Genomic DNA, 17,612 nt, shown 5'->3' with positions numbered 1-17,612 from the left:
CCCTTTGGATGCCACCTACTTCGGCATCTCCTCCTGGCAGAATCCCCAGCTCTACTTCCACCTGTCAACGCTTTTTCCTTCCACCCCGCTACCCTACCCAATTTGATAACAGTTGTTTGGTTGCCAAAAAAGAAAGACATCTACGTCACAGGAGCTTGCATGAAACCCCAGACGCATCACAGAACACCTGCAGTTTCTTGGTAAGCACTAGCCTAGGCTACTGCCAAATTCAGTCAAAGTTTTGGCTCAACTGGGTTACCTCTAAGCGTAGACAGTGGGAGACAATCTTGAACAAAAGGGTGGGTTTTTGTTTTTTGTTTTTTCTTTTTCCCCATCCTGCAAGCTCAGACTGCAACCAGTGCAATATGTCCTGCTCAAGATGGAGATTTGTAATGGTACAGTTGACTGAACCCCTAAATCTAGAAAATGCCCAAGGATGAAGGCTTGTGCACCCTTTTAAAAATGAAGCCATCCAGCAAATCACATTGTAGCTGTTGATGGAACACGTGGTGAGGCCATCAAAATAAACTAAAACCATCTACAAACCCTTCCCCTCCACCTCTCAGCAGGTTAATTGTGCAGGCACTGGACTTATTAGGATTAAACGGAGATACAGAAATACCTTGTCCCCAGTATCCATTTACCTTGTCCTGAGGGCCTGCCAGGCTGCATCAATGTCTGCATACAGGTTTTTCTCAGAGGGCTTGCCGGTGCTCACCCCGTAGCCAGAGTAGTCATAAGAGAAGACGTTGCAGTTGATGCGGGAGCCAAGGCCAATATAGAAGCTGCACATCTGGCCCAGGTCCACAGCATTACCATGCGAGAAGAGGAGCGTGTACCGGCCAGTGGGGGCACAACGTACGAACATGCAGCCCAGCCTGTTATCTCGAGCCGTGCGGGAGAAGAACACTTCCACAGCATCCAGTTCCCGCTGCGAATACTGCCAGTCCGCCCGCTCGCTCAAGTGCAGGCTGCAGGTGCCTGATCCCGTCGGGGTCCCTGCCCCGGCTGCCGCCCCAGCCTCCTGCTGCTGCTCAGGCTGCAGCACGGTGTAGGTGGGCTCCGGGGGCAGGAAGGCCAGCTTGGCAGCGATGCGGCTGGGGCAAGGCGGGCAGCAGAACAGCCAGCAGAGCTCGCCCAGAGAGAAACCGTTCATTCTGGGGCCTTGTTCTGGCATCAGAGACACCGGAGAAAAACTAACCTATACCGGAAAGAAGTCAAACCAACCGACCCAGAGCAATCTTCCAACGCAACCTGCGCACCTTCCTGCAAGGCTACCAGCTGCCCTCCCAAAATGCAAACAACGACAACCTTGGACGAACTACAGTTCAGCAAAAAATTGTGCAGCTCTTCAAAGCCTAAAGATGTGTTTAAAAAAACAAACAAACAAACAAAAACCAATAAAAAAACCAAAAAAGCCCCACAAAATATAAATTAAGTACAACCAGCCCTTGAAAATGCCACAACTAATGCTACAGTAAATGCGACCCTCTAAGACACCACCCTAGATCCCCTCAAACGTCCATGTACACATTTATAAACCGGATTCCCAGCCAGACCCCAGGGCTCAGCGCGGCGCTCCGGATGAAGCGCGGCCGCCCCCGCGCCGAGCCGGCCCCCGCCGGGAACCTGCAGCCCCGCCAGGCGCGGGCCCCCCCCGCCCACAGCGCCACACGCGGCCCCGGCCCCGCTCCCGGCCCCCCGGGACGCCCGGCCCCGCGGCCCCCGCAAGGCAGCGAGGGGCCCCCCTCAGCGCTACCGCCCCCGGCCCGGCCCTGGCAGCGTCCGAGCGGCGGCGGCGGGAGAAGAAAGAGGAGGAGGAGGAGGAGGGTCCGTCGGGGAGGGGAAGGGGAAGACAAGGTCGAGGCTCAGCCGCGCCTCGCGGCGGGCAGGGCCATGCCGGCTGCGGCGCGCAGGCAGGAGCAGGCAGCGGCCATATCCCGGCGCTCTCCCCTCCTCACAGCCGCACCGCTTCCGGGTTACGGGCGCGGAGCGGGGCCGCCCGCCGCAGGTGCCGGCGGGGACGAGGCGGGTGCCCGGCGCCGCCCGCCGCAGCTCGCCGCTGCCCCCTAGGCCTTGCGCCGGGGCACCCAGCAGGTGCGCGGGGCGGGGCGGGAGGCGAGCGGCAGCCCGTAAGCCGAGCCGGGGCGCCGCCGCCCGCGCGGGGAGCGCGCCGCCTGGCCCTTTAAGGGCGCCCCCCGCCGCGGCAGCCGCGCTCGCGCCCCCTCCTCTGGCGCATGCGCGGCGGGCCGGGGGCAGCTGCGGGGGCCATTTCGCGCCACCGGCGGCCCGTTCGGCCCTCGGTGTTCCCGCTCGGGGCCGCTCTGCTCTCCTCGGGGCGGCCGCCCTGACCTCCCGCAGCCGCCTTCGGGATCTGCTGGCGCTGCTCCCGAGCTTTCTTGCGCCAGCGTGCTCGGGTCACCCTCAGGAAAGGGCTGTTCGCTGCTGAGGCCGCACTCGTCCCTCACGGCGCGGCATGGCCGGCGGCTCTCCTGGTCGTGCCAGGCTGGCTGGCCGTCTGCTCCCCGAGCGGCCCGGGTGAGGGGTACCCGGTGGCCCTGAGGATGTAGTCGTGTGGAAATGTGGATAGAGCTGCTCCTCAGCGGGCAGCACCCAGAGCTCCGCTCTCCTCGTGTGAGGCGGGCTGTGCATCCCGGACGTGAGAGTTTTGGAGACCTCTATAGTTCTTTTAGATTTGGCTGAAATTGGTCAGCAGTTTCAAGAGGTCCCACAAAGAACAGATAGCATGCAACTGAGGAAGCCTCATTTCCTTAGAAAATTAGGAAAATAACCCATATCCCAAACAATTAGTTGAATAAATTAACAAATCGTTTAGGGCATATAGCAGAACCTGTGAATCACTGGTCATGGTGCTCTGTCTCCAAGACATTTTTGGTCCAGAGAGCACAAAGCAAAAGGTTGCGGGTAAAAGAACTGGATGTATTTATGTGCAACATTCTATTAATAAAACTGGCTATACCTGTACCCTTAAATTAATTAGCTTTACTGCTTGATGAAAAAAAAAACGTAATGTAGTGTCAGCTATAAATGGCCTGAGGGAAAATACAAGGAAAACTACACCCATACAGCTGTACTTACTGTGTAAATCATGTACGTTCAGCCAGCGCCCTGACTTCAGGTATGCTGCGCACATCCACCCCTTTGTGATGCTCTGCTAGCGTGTGTCCATTACACAACTTGCTACCTATGAGGAACAAAGTTTCAAAAACCCAAGAAGAACATTGAGCTGAGGTCATTTCATTAGTGACAACCCTGAGACGAACTTTTCTCTTTCAGTGCTAATGTTTGCCAACTCTAAGTTAGTTCAAAACCTGTATACAAGAGTCAGTCATGCATAATATTCCTTTGTCTTTGGAATGTCAAAAGTAGGACCAACCCCCATCTGCATCAATCTTTCATTTAGTTTTGTTAACAATGGGAATTTTGGAAATCGTAAATTCAGCCAGCAACAATTGTGTCTACGCTGACTGTTAAGGGGGGAAATGAAGGCTGTGTATCTCTAACCAGCTTGAAAGTGTGATCTCTGGCATGGACGGACTGTTTTCTCCAGAGGACAGAGAATACCCAGATTATTACATGTGTCCCAGGCATGTCCCGCTGGGAGGGTGACAGGGTCCGGAGACCGTGTAGAGTGATGAAGCATGTCCCACCTGCTGACACTGGGTTCCTTCAGGTGGCAGGGACAGCGCCAACGCGCCCTGTATGTGGGCTGTTCATATGTCCGATGAGATGTTGAAAGGGACTCCTACTCTATAGAATGTGACAGAAAAATCTGGCTAAACAAAATACAGAATAGATAAATGAGGAACCCTGTGAAATTCCTTGGGGATCACAAACAGCCTTGAGCTCCACCCCTGCTGTTACAAGAGGCACTTTTGATATTCTGCGGGAAGACTGATACAACCCTGAGAAAACCCTGGGTATACCCTGGGAAGTGATTTGGTTGCTGAGATCTGAGAAAAGCCCATCTAGTGCTGCCACTATGCGTCCCTGTCACTGCACACACACTGAAACCAAGATAAGAGCTGGAATTTGGGCATGTAGCACCAACTGAAACTAACATTTCTCAGAACCCTCTCAAAGGCGGTATGACTTGCCTGGAGCCAGACAGCAGAGGCTGTTCTATCATAAGTAGATTGCTACTCCAAAGAATAGACAATTAAAAAGACAATATTTCCCATGCTCCACCCCGGGCCTTCCTTAGGTCATGTTTATAGTACTGAGATTAAAGTGGCCTCTTTGAATCCAAGGGGAAGTGTCATGAAATTTGCTCCTTGAGTGAACTAGGCTGTGCAAACCTTATTAGAGTTTCTTCATTGTTCTCATCATATGCGCTCTGTAGTTTACATTAATCTCGGTCCGCCTTTTGTACAATGAAATAGTTCCTGCACAGTGGGTGCCTCTTCAAGAAAGATAACATTTGCCAAAGTCTTGGAGAACAAAATGAAGGAGCAAGAGGGAGTGACTAAAATGGAAATTATGCTGGATAAGAAGGATGGAGAAGTCAGAAAAAGGAATTCCTGAATACTGCTGCCATCATGGCAAACTGAAAACGCAGCGTCTGTGAGTTTGTAGCTTAAGAAAGTAAGCAATTGGGACCTAAAATTATCACTCATTTAGTGTGTATCCTGTCTCCTGAGTTGCCAGAAGAGACCTGTAATGCACAAGTGCTAAGAGAGTGAAAATTAAGATAATTTTTATCCATCCATTTGTGTGCTGCTCCAGTGGCAGCCACATCTCTAACCTTCCAGGATCCACAGTAGTCCTGGGGGGTTGTGTTGCAGCTTGCTGGGCTGAAGGGGTGGCTGTGGAAAGTTGGGCACAGACAGCTTCATGCCTCTCACACGCACCCTGTTTCTGGTGCTTCCCAGAGCTTGGTTTGTTCTAACATTTTGGACAAGTGTCAGAGCTGTCCTAATTACAGTAGTCCCCAAACGACCGTGCTGGCTATTTTCACCACCGCAGATAGCTTTGGTTCCTCATAGCTTGCTCCTTCCTTCCTTCAGTTACCTCTTTTGCTAGAGATGTGACACTTTCTTTGGGACGAGGATGTTTCCAGGATGTTCAAATCTTCTGACATTATTACGGCCAGGTACTCTGCTATGGTGGGCACAGAAGAACACTGGATAGGGAGTGTGCCAATCTTTCTGATGCTCAACATCCGAAATTGCTACTTGAAGAATGGCTGTCTTGGATCTTTCCTTTGTGTGTTCCCGTAGATACTACTGATTCAGTCCAGCCATCCCTCTGGTCTCATCTCTCTTTTCCCCAACCCTGTACTTCCCTCTGCTCTTTCTTCTCCTTTTCATTTTGCAGCCAGCAGGCATCTGCATAGTTTTCACTTGACCAAATATTGTGAAAATGCTCAAGAAAAACAAGTGTTTCTGCTTGTTCTGTTACTGCAGAACTAATCTTTTTAATGATCTGTAAATAAAAAGGTCCCTGCTGCTGTGCCTTGTAAGTAACATGACATTACAACTCAGTGAAGTACCCTGCTTCTTCACTAAATATGAATGTATGGCCTGCAAAGGTAGAATATGCAAGCATTTAATAATAAACAAATTGTCAAGCCCACTAGGAGATGGGAACTAACCCACAGGAAAACATGTTATCTATAAGACTTTTACTATCAGCCTTTAATTAACTGTTGATGGACTTAGAAAGATGGCTAAGCCGAGCAGGAAGATCTTCAGACAGCCATCAAAAAGGTCAATACAACAAATAGAGCACACAGTGATTGGTTATGTCTTGATTATTTCCACCGTGTCCTGTAGTCTCACAATGCCTGTTGCAAGGGCAGAGCACTTCGCACTCCACTTCCTTTTCCTGAACACTAGATAGACAAAAGAATAGGCGAGAAGACAGTGAGATTGAAGCCAAAGATGACACCTGGCAGCAGCACTGTGAAGATTATGTATCTTAAACATTAACCATGCCTGACTTCCTGCTGCCACTTGCCAACTGTGTGACTGTACAGCTGGATAAACAGTCCACATCTAATACCTGCACATGTGCAACCATCATCTGATTGCAGAACTGATTACGAACACCAAACTCAGACTAGGAAGTTCCTCGCTGCATTTTGCTTACTTCCTGGACAAATAGTGCATGAAAAGTGCAAGTCTTTTTTCCCACTGTTCATTTAAGTTAGTATCTGTGCATCCCAGGCCTGTTCTAGAGTATGTTAAAGCAGTAGCAATACTGAAAGGCAATGTTTCCCCCAGCTGAAGCACAAGGCAAGTGATCACACTGGAGGCTACCAAACTGAGGGGCTGGGACAATAATGAAGCACTGTTCATCAGCATGCTTGGTTGTGTTCTCCTTGGCCAGGTCACTGTCAGGTTCTTTAGAGCTTCCAGGCAAAGGTGTGCTTGAAGGGCAGGTTTGAAAGAGAAAAATTAATTTGCTCTGGGGATAGAAGAGGACCCTCTCAAACACAACAGAAGCAGATGTAGTGGGAAGTGGTGTGTCTGAAAAAGACAATGCATGGGCAACAGATGGTGGCATCAAGAACTTAATGGAGACATATATCACACTTGTGCTACCAAGAAGATGAGATGTTCCATGAGGACACACTGTGAAAACCTTGTCAATGAAGTCAAGAATGCTGTATGGGATGTGCTACAGGCACAGCGCTAGCCAGTGAGGTTGTTAAAAAAAAAAGAGGGATCATATGATGGGGATGTATTAGAAAGGCCTCAAGAAAGAACCTGCGATGCAGCCAAAGCTGGTGGGGAATCAGGGTTTGAAAGAGGTACCTTCATTATGCATTTTGACCAGCAGTGTCTTATCGTTTCCATGTGTCCTTCCATTTGCTTCTCTTTAGTTGTATGGTTAGATTTTAGCTTTTGGTCTTCTTAGCTTCACAGCTAAAACTCTAGGCACTGATAAGGAGTAATAAAAAGGTGTCAATAACTTTAAGTTTTTTAAGGTGAGCAGCTCTTTAGAAACATAGAGCCAGTTTCAGGTTTCTCAGATAGGTATGTAAATTTTACTGTTGCTGCCTCCAGCAAACTGGTGCCAGGCAAATGCTAAACCACTGCTGCAGAGGAAGCAGGGGGTAGAGGGAAGGGTTGGAGCAAGGAAGGAGCGCCAGACACTGAGCCTCCGAGGGCTGGCCTTGCTGCTCCTTCTGCTGCCAGGAGGAAGGGAGAGTCAGGGCAGTAACTGCTACTCCTGGGACATGACAGGTCCTCCACCCCACAGAGATCAGCCTCCCTGTTGGCAGCAGCATACTGTGTTCCTTTCCAAGATGCTGCCATAAACAAAGCAGGCACTGAGGCCGTGGCTCTTCATCCACCTTTGGCAGTCCGACACAGCAGCCTCCTGTACAGATAGCTTAAGCTGGTCCTTGCACTTAGCATGGCCTTGAAGCTCAAGAGGGTGGTGGATCTTTCCGATCACATAAGCTTCCAGGGTGCCAGACCCTGGACTCTGTAGGGTCAAGACTTTAAGGTGTAACACCTAAATTAGTTACCCAGGGTAAGCATGCTAAATGTAGCCTTCAGTAGATGGCCCATACTTACGTTTTTTCTGTTGGGCGTATCCTTCCCTACATTGTGCCAGTGGAAAGAACTTTCATTCCTTATTTCTCTTTCTGCGGCCAAGCAAGATTGCAGCAATTTCCTGCCATGTAAACCCATGTAGCATTAAACTTACAGGTCTATATGGACAAAAGTGCATCAATTGCTTTACCAGAATGAATAAAAAAAGGAAAAATAGTCAAAAAAACCCAGAAAGCTTGAATGATCGATTTCTTCAGAAGTATGGGTCTAAGGTAAATGACACTATTCAGGGTTTAAAAGAGCTTTCTCTAAGGTGTGCAGGAGTTTAATCAAGACCCAGCTATCCTCAGATTTGCTCTGAATACAGTATGAGAAGAATGGGGAAAGGAAAGCAAAGATGTACAAACATCAAAACTTAGGGGAGGGATAGCAGTGGGGGGGGGAAGTGGCAGCTATGTGATATACAATGAGGGTTTGGAGTCTTGATTTGCAGTGACTGCATTTTATGCTTGTCACTGGCAAATTGACATTTTAAAGATATGTTCTTGACTGCTTTTTCATGTCAGTATCTTTGTTCAAGCTATATCTGGGCTGATGAAAGGAATTTCAATTAAGGATGAATCCTTTCCGTACTGTATTGAAAAGCACAGGGTGGGAGCAGAGGGAAAACAGAGCAGTGAAAGCTCTCTATAGAGAGTCCTTAAAGCATCTTGCTGACACAGGACAAGATAGTTTAGGAATGCCTGGGGCAGTGCGCTCTGTAGCAGGGTTTACTGTGCCTTTACAAAGAAGGCAGTGTGCATTCGCCTTAGTGCCTACTGCCTGAGGCCATATATCATTCAAACAGGGGGGTAAGGGTTTAATAAATCCCAGTCTAATTTAGTCCTCAAGGGAATGGCAGTCTTGAGCCATTCAGGAGTGGTGGGGAGGATGGCCGCACAACCTGGCAAGGAAAGGCTGATATTTGCCCGGTGAATGTAAGCAGCATCATGGGAAATGAAAAGGGTTCTAATCTGCATCGCTATATTGGGAAGAACTGGGATGAAGCATATTGAAAGCCTTATTGAAAGAAGTGTGAAAAATAGTAAGACATGGATATGAAGACAGTGCATAAGAGAGGGGGGAAAAAAGAAAAACCAATAGAAAACCCATAGAGAAAAAGAAAAAAGAAAGGAATACTAATTGTAGAAAACCACATCAAAACCACTTAGTCTATCTGCCTTGCAGTCCCCTAATATTTGGGGTGAAAGGCAAATTAGTTGTCACTGAGCATGCTCACATAGATGTATTTCTCTTTGCATTCATGTGGAGAACTTCCAAATTCTCCTGCAATAATGTGTGAGCTCTGATGGTATATCACATTGTTTCCTGAAAAAATCAAAACTAGAACAAGTATTTTTTGTGTTTCCTCATTTTCCAGAAATCACCAGAAAACATATGCTCCATTTAATCATAAACCTTCTGGGGATTTTCAAGGTCAGTGGAGATAAAGCTCAGGCTCCCATTCATGAGTACTGGTCATGTAATTAAAATAGGAAAGTACATTTAGGCTTATGCATACTACTGTCTGTCAGAAATCAGCAATGCTTTATTGAAGCATGTGGACCCTTCCAACTGTCTGTCAAATGAAGACAGTCTTCACATCCAAACTCTGAACTGTATTCTTCAGCTGAAATAAACCTACTATAATCAGCTTGAATTTCATTTTTTAGAAGTACAAGCACAGAAGGGCCAAGGGTGGTTTTTATTTCGTAGGGGAGGCGTATCGATTTTTTCTTCTCAGCATCAAACTCAGCTTCCTCAAATCTTAAAAACCAACAAATGCCATTAGCCTGAGACCATCCCTGAATTCACTGAGAGAGACATAAATCTGAAAACCAGGTCACATGTTTTCACCTGGAGCATGCATTTGAGGCTGGAAACCAGACAGCCCAACTCTCAAGCATTACCTACTCCTCCCTTCCTTCTCCTTAAGCTGCTACCTCCCCTATTCTGCCTAGAAAGCCAGGATAAAACCTGTTGTTCTTGTAAGATGCTTTATCAGTGCATAAGGAAGCAGGGAACTGAATGGTGGAACATACTCCCTCTTCACTTGAGGTGCTGCTGGGGATTACTTTACCTGTCACTAGGTGCTGGTGGCACTGGTTTTGCCTCCTATGGCAACAACAGCAAGACATCTAGAACTGCTGCGTGCCCCAGGCCTGCTCTTCCTTTTTGCAATACTCACCTTGAATTCTCCACTATGATGTTCTGGCAGCAAACGAGGGAACACTTTGAACAGATACTCTGGCAGAATTAACCTGGAGGGAAGAGGTGAAGCTCCCAAAAGTGCTGTGGTAGATCTGAGTATACTCTGTGCAGCACTGGCTGAATGGATTGGGCATGTGGGACCAGTGGAAAATGCAACTGTTCAGGGTAGAAGCAGATGAGCAGAGATGCTCCTCCCTGTGAGAAGAGCGATAAGAGGCAGGAGCAAAGACACATTCTGGCTTTGTTCCTCACCAACTCCTTACAACTGTTGTCATTACTTAAAGCCAAATATGGCACCTTTTTAGCTCGAGGAGAAGTTCTGAGGAACAGAGAGAAGAAGAGGGCACTTAGCTGAGAGAGTCCCCTGTGCTGTCTCAGAGTCATTTTGCTGCCAAATTGAATTCCCACATATTGCCTTTTAGTCATTGTGGTTTCTGAAAGATCAAACCCTGATGTTTGTAGTCTAGGGGAAGTTGCCTAGAAAAATCTTCTATATTTTGTCCCTAATGTCTAAAAAAGCAATACAATTACATCCCAGGACAGAAGCATAAAAACCAGAACTGAGTGACCTTTTAGGTCTCCCGGCCCTGCTTGGAGGCAAACCCATGCCATGCCTAACTAACATGTTTTAACCTGTTCTTAAATACTTCTAGTGAGGCACCCTTAGGCAACCTATTCTGTTGTATCTCTGTTCTTCCCATTGGCATTTTTGTTTCTTAATTTTCAAGCTATGTGTTTCTATGATTTAAGCCCACCACTTCCTACAATCAACATTAAGAATAGTCCCTTTTCCTCTTCACCAGCAGCTGTTTACACATGTATCATTACCTCTATTCATTTGTTTCTTCAGATTAATGCAGTTCCTTCAACTTTTCTTATAAACTTCTGTTTCTGAGTCATTCCTGTTCTTCACCTCTCTCAAGCTGACCCACAGCTGTCCTCAAGCGCCTAGCCCCAGGCTGGATATGGTACCCCAGCTGTGGCCTTACTCATGCTGAGTAGAATAGTAGGATGATCTCACAGCTTATAGACTGTACTTTCACTGATCTATCCCAGTATGATGTTTGCCTTGTTTTCCTCTATTATTAAGAGCTGCATGACACTGCTGGCTCCCATTGAGCCTGTGGTCCACTCTAACTCCCATACCTTTTCAGCCAACTGCTGCTCACTCTGCTGGCTCTTTACCCCATTTCTTTGCAATTGATTATTCCTACCAACACAGAGAACATCACAGTTGTCCTTAACGGGTTGCATTTATCCACTTTTAGTACAATCAACACACTCGGCACCTGCAGAGTTGCAAACAAATACGTCACTGAGTACAGAGGCCATGCTTAGGTCAGTCCTGCCTTTTTAGGAAGCACTTAATATTCTTATTTTCAGACCCCTTCTTTTCTATAGATGACGTGCACTGCTACGGCCATTGGCCAGCCAGGATGACTGAGGTGTCTCTGAGAGCCCCTTATACTGGCCACGGGTGGGCAGCAAGTGCACAGCTGCATGGCAAAAGGTCAACCCTACCCCAGCCCACACTCCCCAGGTCAGCCCGCTATACCTGAACATTGAAAAATGACCAGCAGAAGCAAACTCTCACATTTCTCTAAACAGATGAAACATCTATCTTCTCATCACCAGAAAAACAAAACAAAACAAAACAAAACAAAAAACCCCAAACCCAGCAACAATTATTTACCATCCTATGAAAAAATAACTATTTTCCCCTTTTTTTGCTGAACCTGCTGTGCAACATCTGCTGTTATATATGAGGTACTTTAGGGGAAATATGCTTACTCAAAAGATAGGTTTTTTTCTGAAGTGCATAAAGCTTTCCACAGATTTGCCCCCAATCTTCAAAAATCTCATACTGTTTTATATATAATTATCAGACTCTACACATGTCGACTCTCTGGCAATACAGAACCGAATGGAGCTAGCCTAGTCATTCTTCATACCTTTGTCTGACATGAGTGTTTTAAAGAGATGTGCTGCTAACCACTTTGATTGCAGGAGACTGGGTACATAGGTAAAAAGATGCTCATTATTGGTGAAGTAGCAGTAATGAAATTCAGTGACAGTGATGCACAGGCTAAACCCAGACACAAAATAATCCAAGGTATTGTGATAGCAGATTAATGTTAAGTATGCAATTAGATCGGGCAAAATGAATGACAAAGGAAACAGATATAAACCAGCTTAATAGTTGTTTTGTATCTTCCTGCCAAACATATCTTATTAAGGGTCTGTTATTGCTGCTTTTAAATCTCTGCTAACCAAAATGTATCAGATAAGGAGAGCAATGACATTTTCCTTTAGGGGTTACAACCCTGAGGTTCTGCCAAGCTAAGCTCACTGCAGTAAGCTGTCAGGATGCTAAATAGTTAACATGTAACAACTACTACATTTTTAAGAAAGAAAAACAGTAAATGGCCAGTTCCTTTTGGTTGAAGTCTTAAGGTTTTAAAAATTAACGCCAAGGTGCTGATAAACTACATGGTAATTTCCTGAGGAAAGATTAGAGGCTTGTGCAGAAAGTAAAACCCAAAGCATACATTTGGCTGCCTTGGCTTTCACGTATTAACTGTATATATAATGGTGGAGTAATTAGAACAATTCTGTGATGGTCACAATTTCCTGAGCACCATACTACAGCTAAGCACACATTCCTTATTCTCCCATGACCACAAGAATCTGAATATCTCACTATTTTCACTTCATTTAATAATAAAGGGAGCCTGGTGCTCATGTTTGTCAGCAGCGAGCGGCTGCGTGGCGTTTAGTTGCTGACTGAGGCTAAACCATGACAGTAGGTAATAAAGACTGTATACTACAAATGCTACATAGGAGATAATGCCTCACAACCCTTCAGAGAGGTGAGCAGGCTGACAGATCTCTGTACTCTGGTTACTGAGAGAAGACACCCCCTTCCCACGGGCTGTCACTCTGATACACATCAGCAAGGCTTTCAGCGACCACCTTAAATGCCACAGCTGCATTCTAGACCAGGGGCTCACTACCTTCATATTGACACTGAAGTTACATTCGGTAGCGAAGGCACTGTTGGATAGGTGGACCAAGAATGGTACATGGCTCTATGTATCTGCTGGTCCACTTAGCCATCCCTTTTCAGTCTTGACAGAGCCATTACCAGCTTGCAGTGAAAGTACTGCGGAGTTAGAAAGCAGAGGAGGAAGGTCTGACAAGTTCAGGAAGAAACTGGAAAACTTCCCGTGTGAAACACATCGTTTTCCTCTTCCTGCACATGAGTTGCTCAAGGGGAACAGGAAGAAACCCTTTTGGGCTGAGTCATTCACACTACACTAAGAAAAACACTTGCAACTGTACTCTAGGGAGTAGTGTTTCACTAGAATATGGGAGTACTAGGGAGAAGTGGGGCTCCTTTGTTTTACAGTAAATGTCACTACGTGAATTCTGTTGTTCATTTCCAAGCATCTTTGTGATTCAGCCTGGGAGGTGTCTGTTTTCACAAATTGCTATTACGCTCTATATTTCAGAAGGGAAACTCATTAAAGTACAATGCACTTCAGTTATACTGAGATGGGATTGATGTTTTTTTCTTTCCAGAAATTTGATGAATTTTTGCTCTGAACTGATTAGGTGCATAATCTGGTGCTTAACTTGAAACAGTCCAGTACTTTCACTGAAATGAATAAAATTTTGTCCACATCCACTAAGTTACTTTCCTGTTTTTCTGGACTGGGTCTTTTTAGAGCTGATCATTAAGCTTAATAAATACAACTCTAAGCATAATTTTAGCCTGGTCTAAAAAGAAAGCGGGTTTAACGGGTAGATCCTGTGGCTTCTGTTCCTTTTTTTTTTTTTTTTTTTTAAACAGAAAGCTCTCTGCTTCCCAGTTCGGGCCAAAAGGCAGTTTTCAGAGGGGTGGAAATTCTACTCTGTCACAGTCCAGATTTCAGCAGTGATGGCAACATTTGCAGTTTTGTTTGTAGTAATTTTTAACAGGGATTATTTCTCCCTCTTGGATACATTTGTTTCTTCTAAGCGCTTGATGCGGTGCATCCGTTTGGCAATAACACCCTCATTGGGGAGTTTAAAACTGCTGGATTTGTGTTCTGTCTGAAGCTTTTAAAACAGAGTAAATCCTGAGTTAAGTTTGTCTGAAGCAACATACAGATGTTGAGTCACCAGACCCTCCTTTTCCTCACACCACTTCCCAGGTGTTCCTCCTATGGAAGCCAGTTATAGTCTGGTGAAACAGAGGTGAAAACACAGCTTCATGTGTCAGCAGAAAGGCTCCTCGCTTAAGAGAGATTCAAGGCAACCTCCCACCAAAGCCCCGGTGTAGGCGACACATGGTGACCCACTTCTCCAAGATTGGCTTGGCCAAGCTTCACAGAAATCAGTGAAACCAGGTCAATTAACCACAGTGAAAGATCTGGCCAAAGGAACAAACAGGGCGGAAAAGGGGTGTAAGTGATAAAGGAGCTAAACATGGCTTGAGCTGAAGTGTTCAGGGGCCATAATTCATGTGGCAAGAGGGTAAATGTGAAGTTCAATGACAAGGTTCCTCTTGAGTCTCTTTTTGCCCTTTACGGGCACTATGTAGTGTGACCCAGTTACCCTTTTGGCTGTTGGCATTGGGAAAACACATATTCCGTTCTGATTATGAGTTTATTTCTAACTTCACTGGACTGAAAGGAGGCTCCCGATTTATACTAACAAGGAAACCTGGCTTTTGGGGTTAGATGGTGGCTTAACACGCCCCTTCCTCTTCCCAGCAATGGATAGCTCGGCAGGCAAATGTTAAAGCAATTTGCTGGGGTGGCAGATGTTCAGTCTGACTTCAGAGGATGAAGGAAACCCTGGATCTGCAACTGCTGATAGTTTCCTGATTAAAACCCCTCCACTGACATATAGACAGATAGAAGAAAAAGATACATATTTCTATAAACAAATGGAGAGTGCAGCACAGCCTTGATTTACATATGCACACCCAAAAGTTGTCACTGGCTTTGATATGCATTTCTATCCCCAGCATCTCACTAAACGTGCAGTGCAGGGATCCAGCCTGTCCTCTACCATAAGGGAAGTTCTTGGCATCTCATTACAGCCTCTCAGTTCGGAGGCATGGGGCATTGCCTGTCATGTCTTATTGCTTCTGCACTATGACAGGAACTGCATTGCTGAAATACAAAGATGATTGAAATGTTAATTGCTTCTAGGAGAATGTCAGCAGCAGGAGTTGCCTGGCTGAAAGAAAAGCCCCAGGGTATTTACCTGCAGGCAGCTGAGGATCCTCCTTACGCCACGGTCAGACCAGAGCAACTCCATTGATTTCAGCCGAGCTTGTGCTTTTTTCCCCTGGAAAAGAGAGAGCTCAGGATCTGTTCTCTATTCATTAGTACAGCCTGACATGGAGAAACTAACTTAGCAAGATGGGAAGTCAGCCATGAAATAAACTGTTAATATAAGTAAGGAAGTGGTGACAGATATCAGAATTACTGCTGCTACGCTTATGTTTTGGGAGATGACAGAATCCCAGCAGATCATTAGCAGGGGGCAAATGCAGAAGTCCTTAGGCTAAATCTTGCCACTGCACACAGTAATTGCCTTTTAAGCAACTGGGAGTTTGTAGGTGAAAGGTCTCGTACAACCAGAATGAACGTTTTGTGACAGTACATTTTTCTGACTGTAAGTCAGAAGCACTGAGACCCTAAATATACATGGCTTTGCTAATACTAACACACCAGCACAGTTTTTTAGAGGTTGCTTTCCTTAATTTTGTTGCAGCTTGTGCAGCCAATAAACAGATCACGCTAGCTTATTGCAAAGTTATATTTTCTTTGTACACAGATGGTATTAGAAAACATCTCTGCATATAAAATCTGTAAACATGCAATGAATTAGTTTTCTGTGCAATATTCCCAACAGGAAGTGAAGCATGTGTAGTGACTAAAACCAATATTATTATTTGCTTAAATAGAGCAATGCATCCTGTTGTTGTGAAGGGTAAGCCTTGACTGGAAAGGACTGTTATTGCAGCTTCAAATAATCCAAAACACAACTTTTTTTTTTTTACTTAAAAAAAAAAAAGTAGATTTTATTCGCTTCTGAGCAACAACTGCTGGCATATTTCCTTACAGAAGACACTGTTGTGTCCGGCTGTTACTCAACCAGTAACATTAGAGACATTAAAGTTGCAGGAAACACAGTTCATCTTTTGCGTAGTTAGAAAGGAGTTGGCTTCACAATTACCCTGGAAACTGGACTTGCTGCTGGCCAGAAAACCACAATTCACAGCGGAAAATAATAGTCGATATACGAATATCTACCTAAAGACTAATCAACAAAACAAACAACATATGAGGAAGATGATCCATGTGTTTGGAGGAAATTAGTCACCAGTATCCTCTTGCTTCCTTTTGTTTTAAAACATTAAATCACTGCCCCCACCCCAATTTAGTTGAGAATGGGTTAATACAATCTGCTGTGAATAAGAAAGCTGCTTTCAACAGACAGGTTGTATTTTACAAGCACCTGATGTTGACCATGTGCCTGTTGACTACCAAGGGTTGGTGCTTCAGGCTGGCACTTAATTCCAGGTGTTACTGCACATCATTCGGTGCTAAGGGGCCTACCAAGCATCAGCACCTAGAAAAAAAGATGTGAGAAACCAGGGGTAGAGGCAGAATCAAGTTTGCTTTGTGCATGGTCCCAACATACCTTCTGTGGTTTCCTGCATATTAATTGGGTCAATGAGCACACCTGTAAAAGTTTTCTTTCCTCCCGCCATTGGCTTCATGGCATACCATTCAGGGAGGTTATCAGGCTAAATATTGCAGTGAGATGAACCTCTCTAGATCTGAAGTAACTACACTGGCTCTATTTGACTTCCAACTTTGTTATGCCATTGTTTAACCCAGAGCAATGGTCCATGCCAACTGCGTGACCTACAAGCAATAACTCTGAAAGTGTATGTTTTCTTCCTTTTCTAGCAAATTAGCTTGATTGCAGATGACCACTTTTATTAGTCAGAGATCTAACTAACACATTTTACTTGTAGCTTTCTGGCAAAAAAAGATCCAGACTCACCGCTATTTCACACTAGACCAACAGCATTTACTAACACATAAGCTCTGGGGACAATAGCCAGCTTTGCCCTACATCCACTACAGTGCAAAGGCATGTGGCTTACCGACCTGGAAACCACTGCCAAAACAGTCCGTTTTGATGTGTAAACCAGAAGAAAGGTCATCATATGCGGAGCAGACAGGCACCGACACCAGTGACGTGTGTAGGAGCTGGAAAAAGCGTCAACCTCCGCTGGTGAATATGATGACAAGGCAGTCTGGTGCTTGGCTGCTTTGGCAGGTCTCATCCTTCACCCTGTACGCTGCCTTGGGCTACCCATTATGGACACCCATCTCTGTGAGCAAAGAGCAACTCTGGCAGAAGTTTAGGGGTTGTCAACCTCTGGCTTTTATTTTCATGCTTTTTTAAACGTAGCTGTTTCATTGAAAGAAAGGAAACAAAGAATCTCCAACCCAAACTCCAAAACACTGTTTTGAAGCTTTGAGAAAAATGTTATTTTCCTCCTGCCCCCCAGGAAATGACTCAGTACTAGAGAAACATTAAAAAAAAAAAAAAAAAAACAAAAAATCAGCTTAATTGTCTGTTAGTATAAAAATCAAATAAAAAAAAAAAAACCATGCCATGAGATCTACAGCTGGCTTGGCTGAATGTGTCTCTTAGCAGTGGTCTTCCCTCATCTTGCCTCTTTCTCCTTTGGCCTCCTACCCCACAGCTGTGTCTGTTCTGCTCCCTCTCCTTCCAACTGCTACTTCTTCAAACAAATCA

The 17,612-nt window shown here is 45.6% G+C and overlaps 1 protein-coding gene across 1 annotated transcript in view; it reads right to left on the bottom strand.

The window, feature by feature from the left end:
• The window catches only part of ABHD17C (abhydrolase domain containing 17C, depalmitoylase), a 30,603-nt gene extending 28,444 nt beyond the window's left edge, over positions 1–2,159 (bottom strand). Inside the window, exon 1 of the mRNA XM_009502616.2 lies at positions 645–2,159. Within this exon, the coding sequence (XP_009500911.2) occupies positions 645–1,177 (533 nt within the window). The 5' untranslated portion in view covers positions 1,178–2,159. The remainder of the gene's footprint in view (positions 1–644) is intronic.
• Between the last annotated feature and the right edge of the window lie 15,453 nt (positions 2,160–17,612).

The sequence above is a fragment of the Phalacrocorax carbo genome, chromosome 7, assembly GCF_963921805.1.
Source record: "Phalacrocorax carbo chromosome 7, bPhaCar2.1, whole genome shotgun sequence".
Lineage (NCBI taxonomy): Eukaryota > Metazoa > Chordata > Aves > Suliformes > Phalacrocoracidae > Phalacrocorax > Phalacrocorax carbo.
This window is presented reverse-complemented; position numbering and strand designations above follow the sequence as displayed.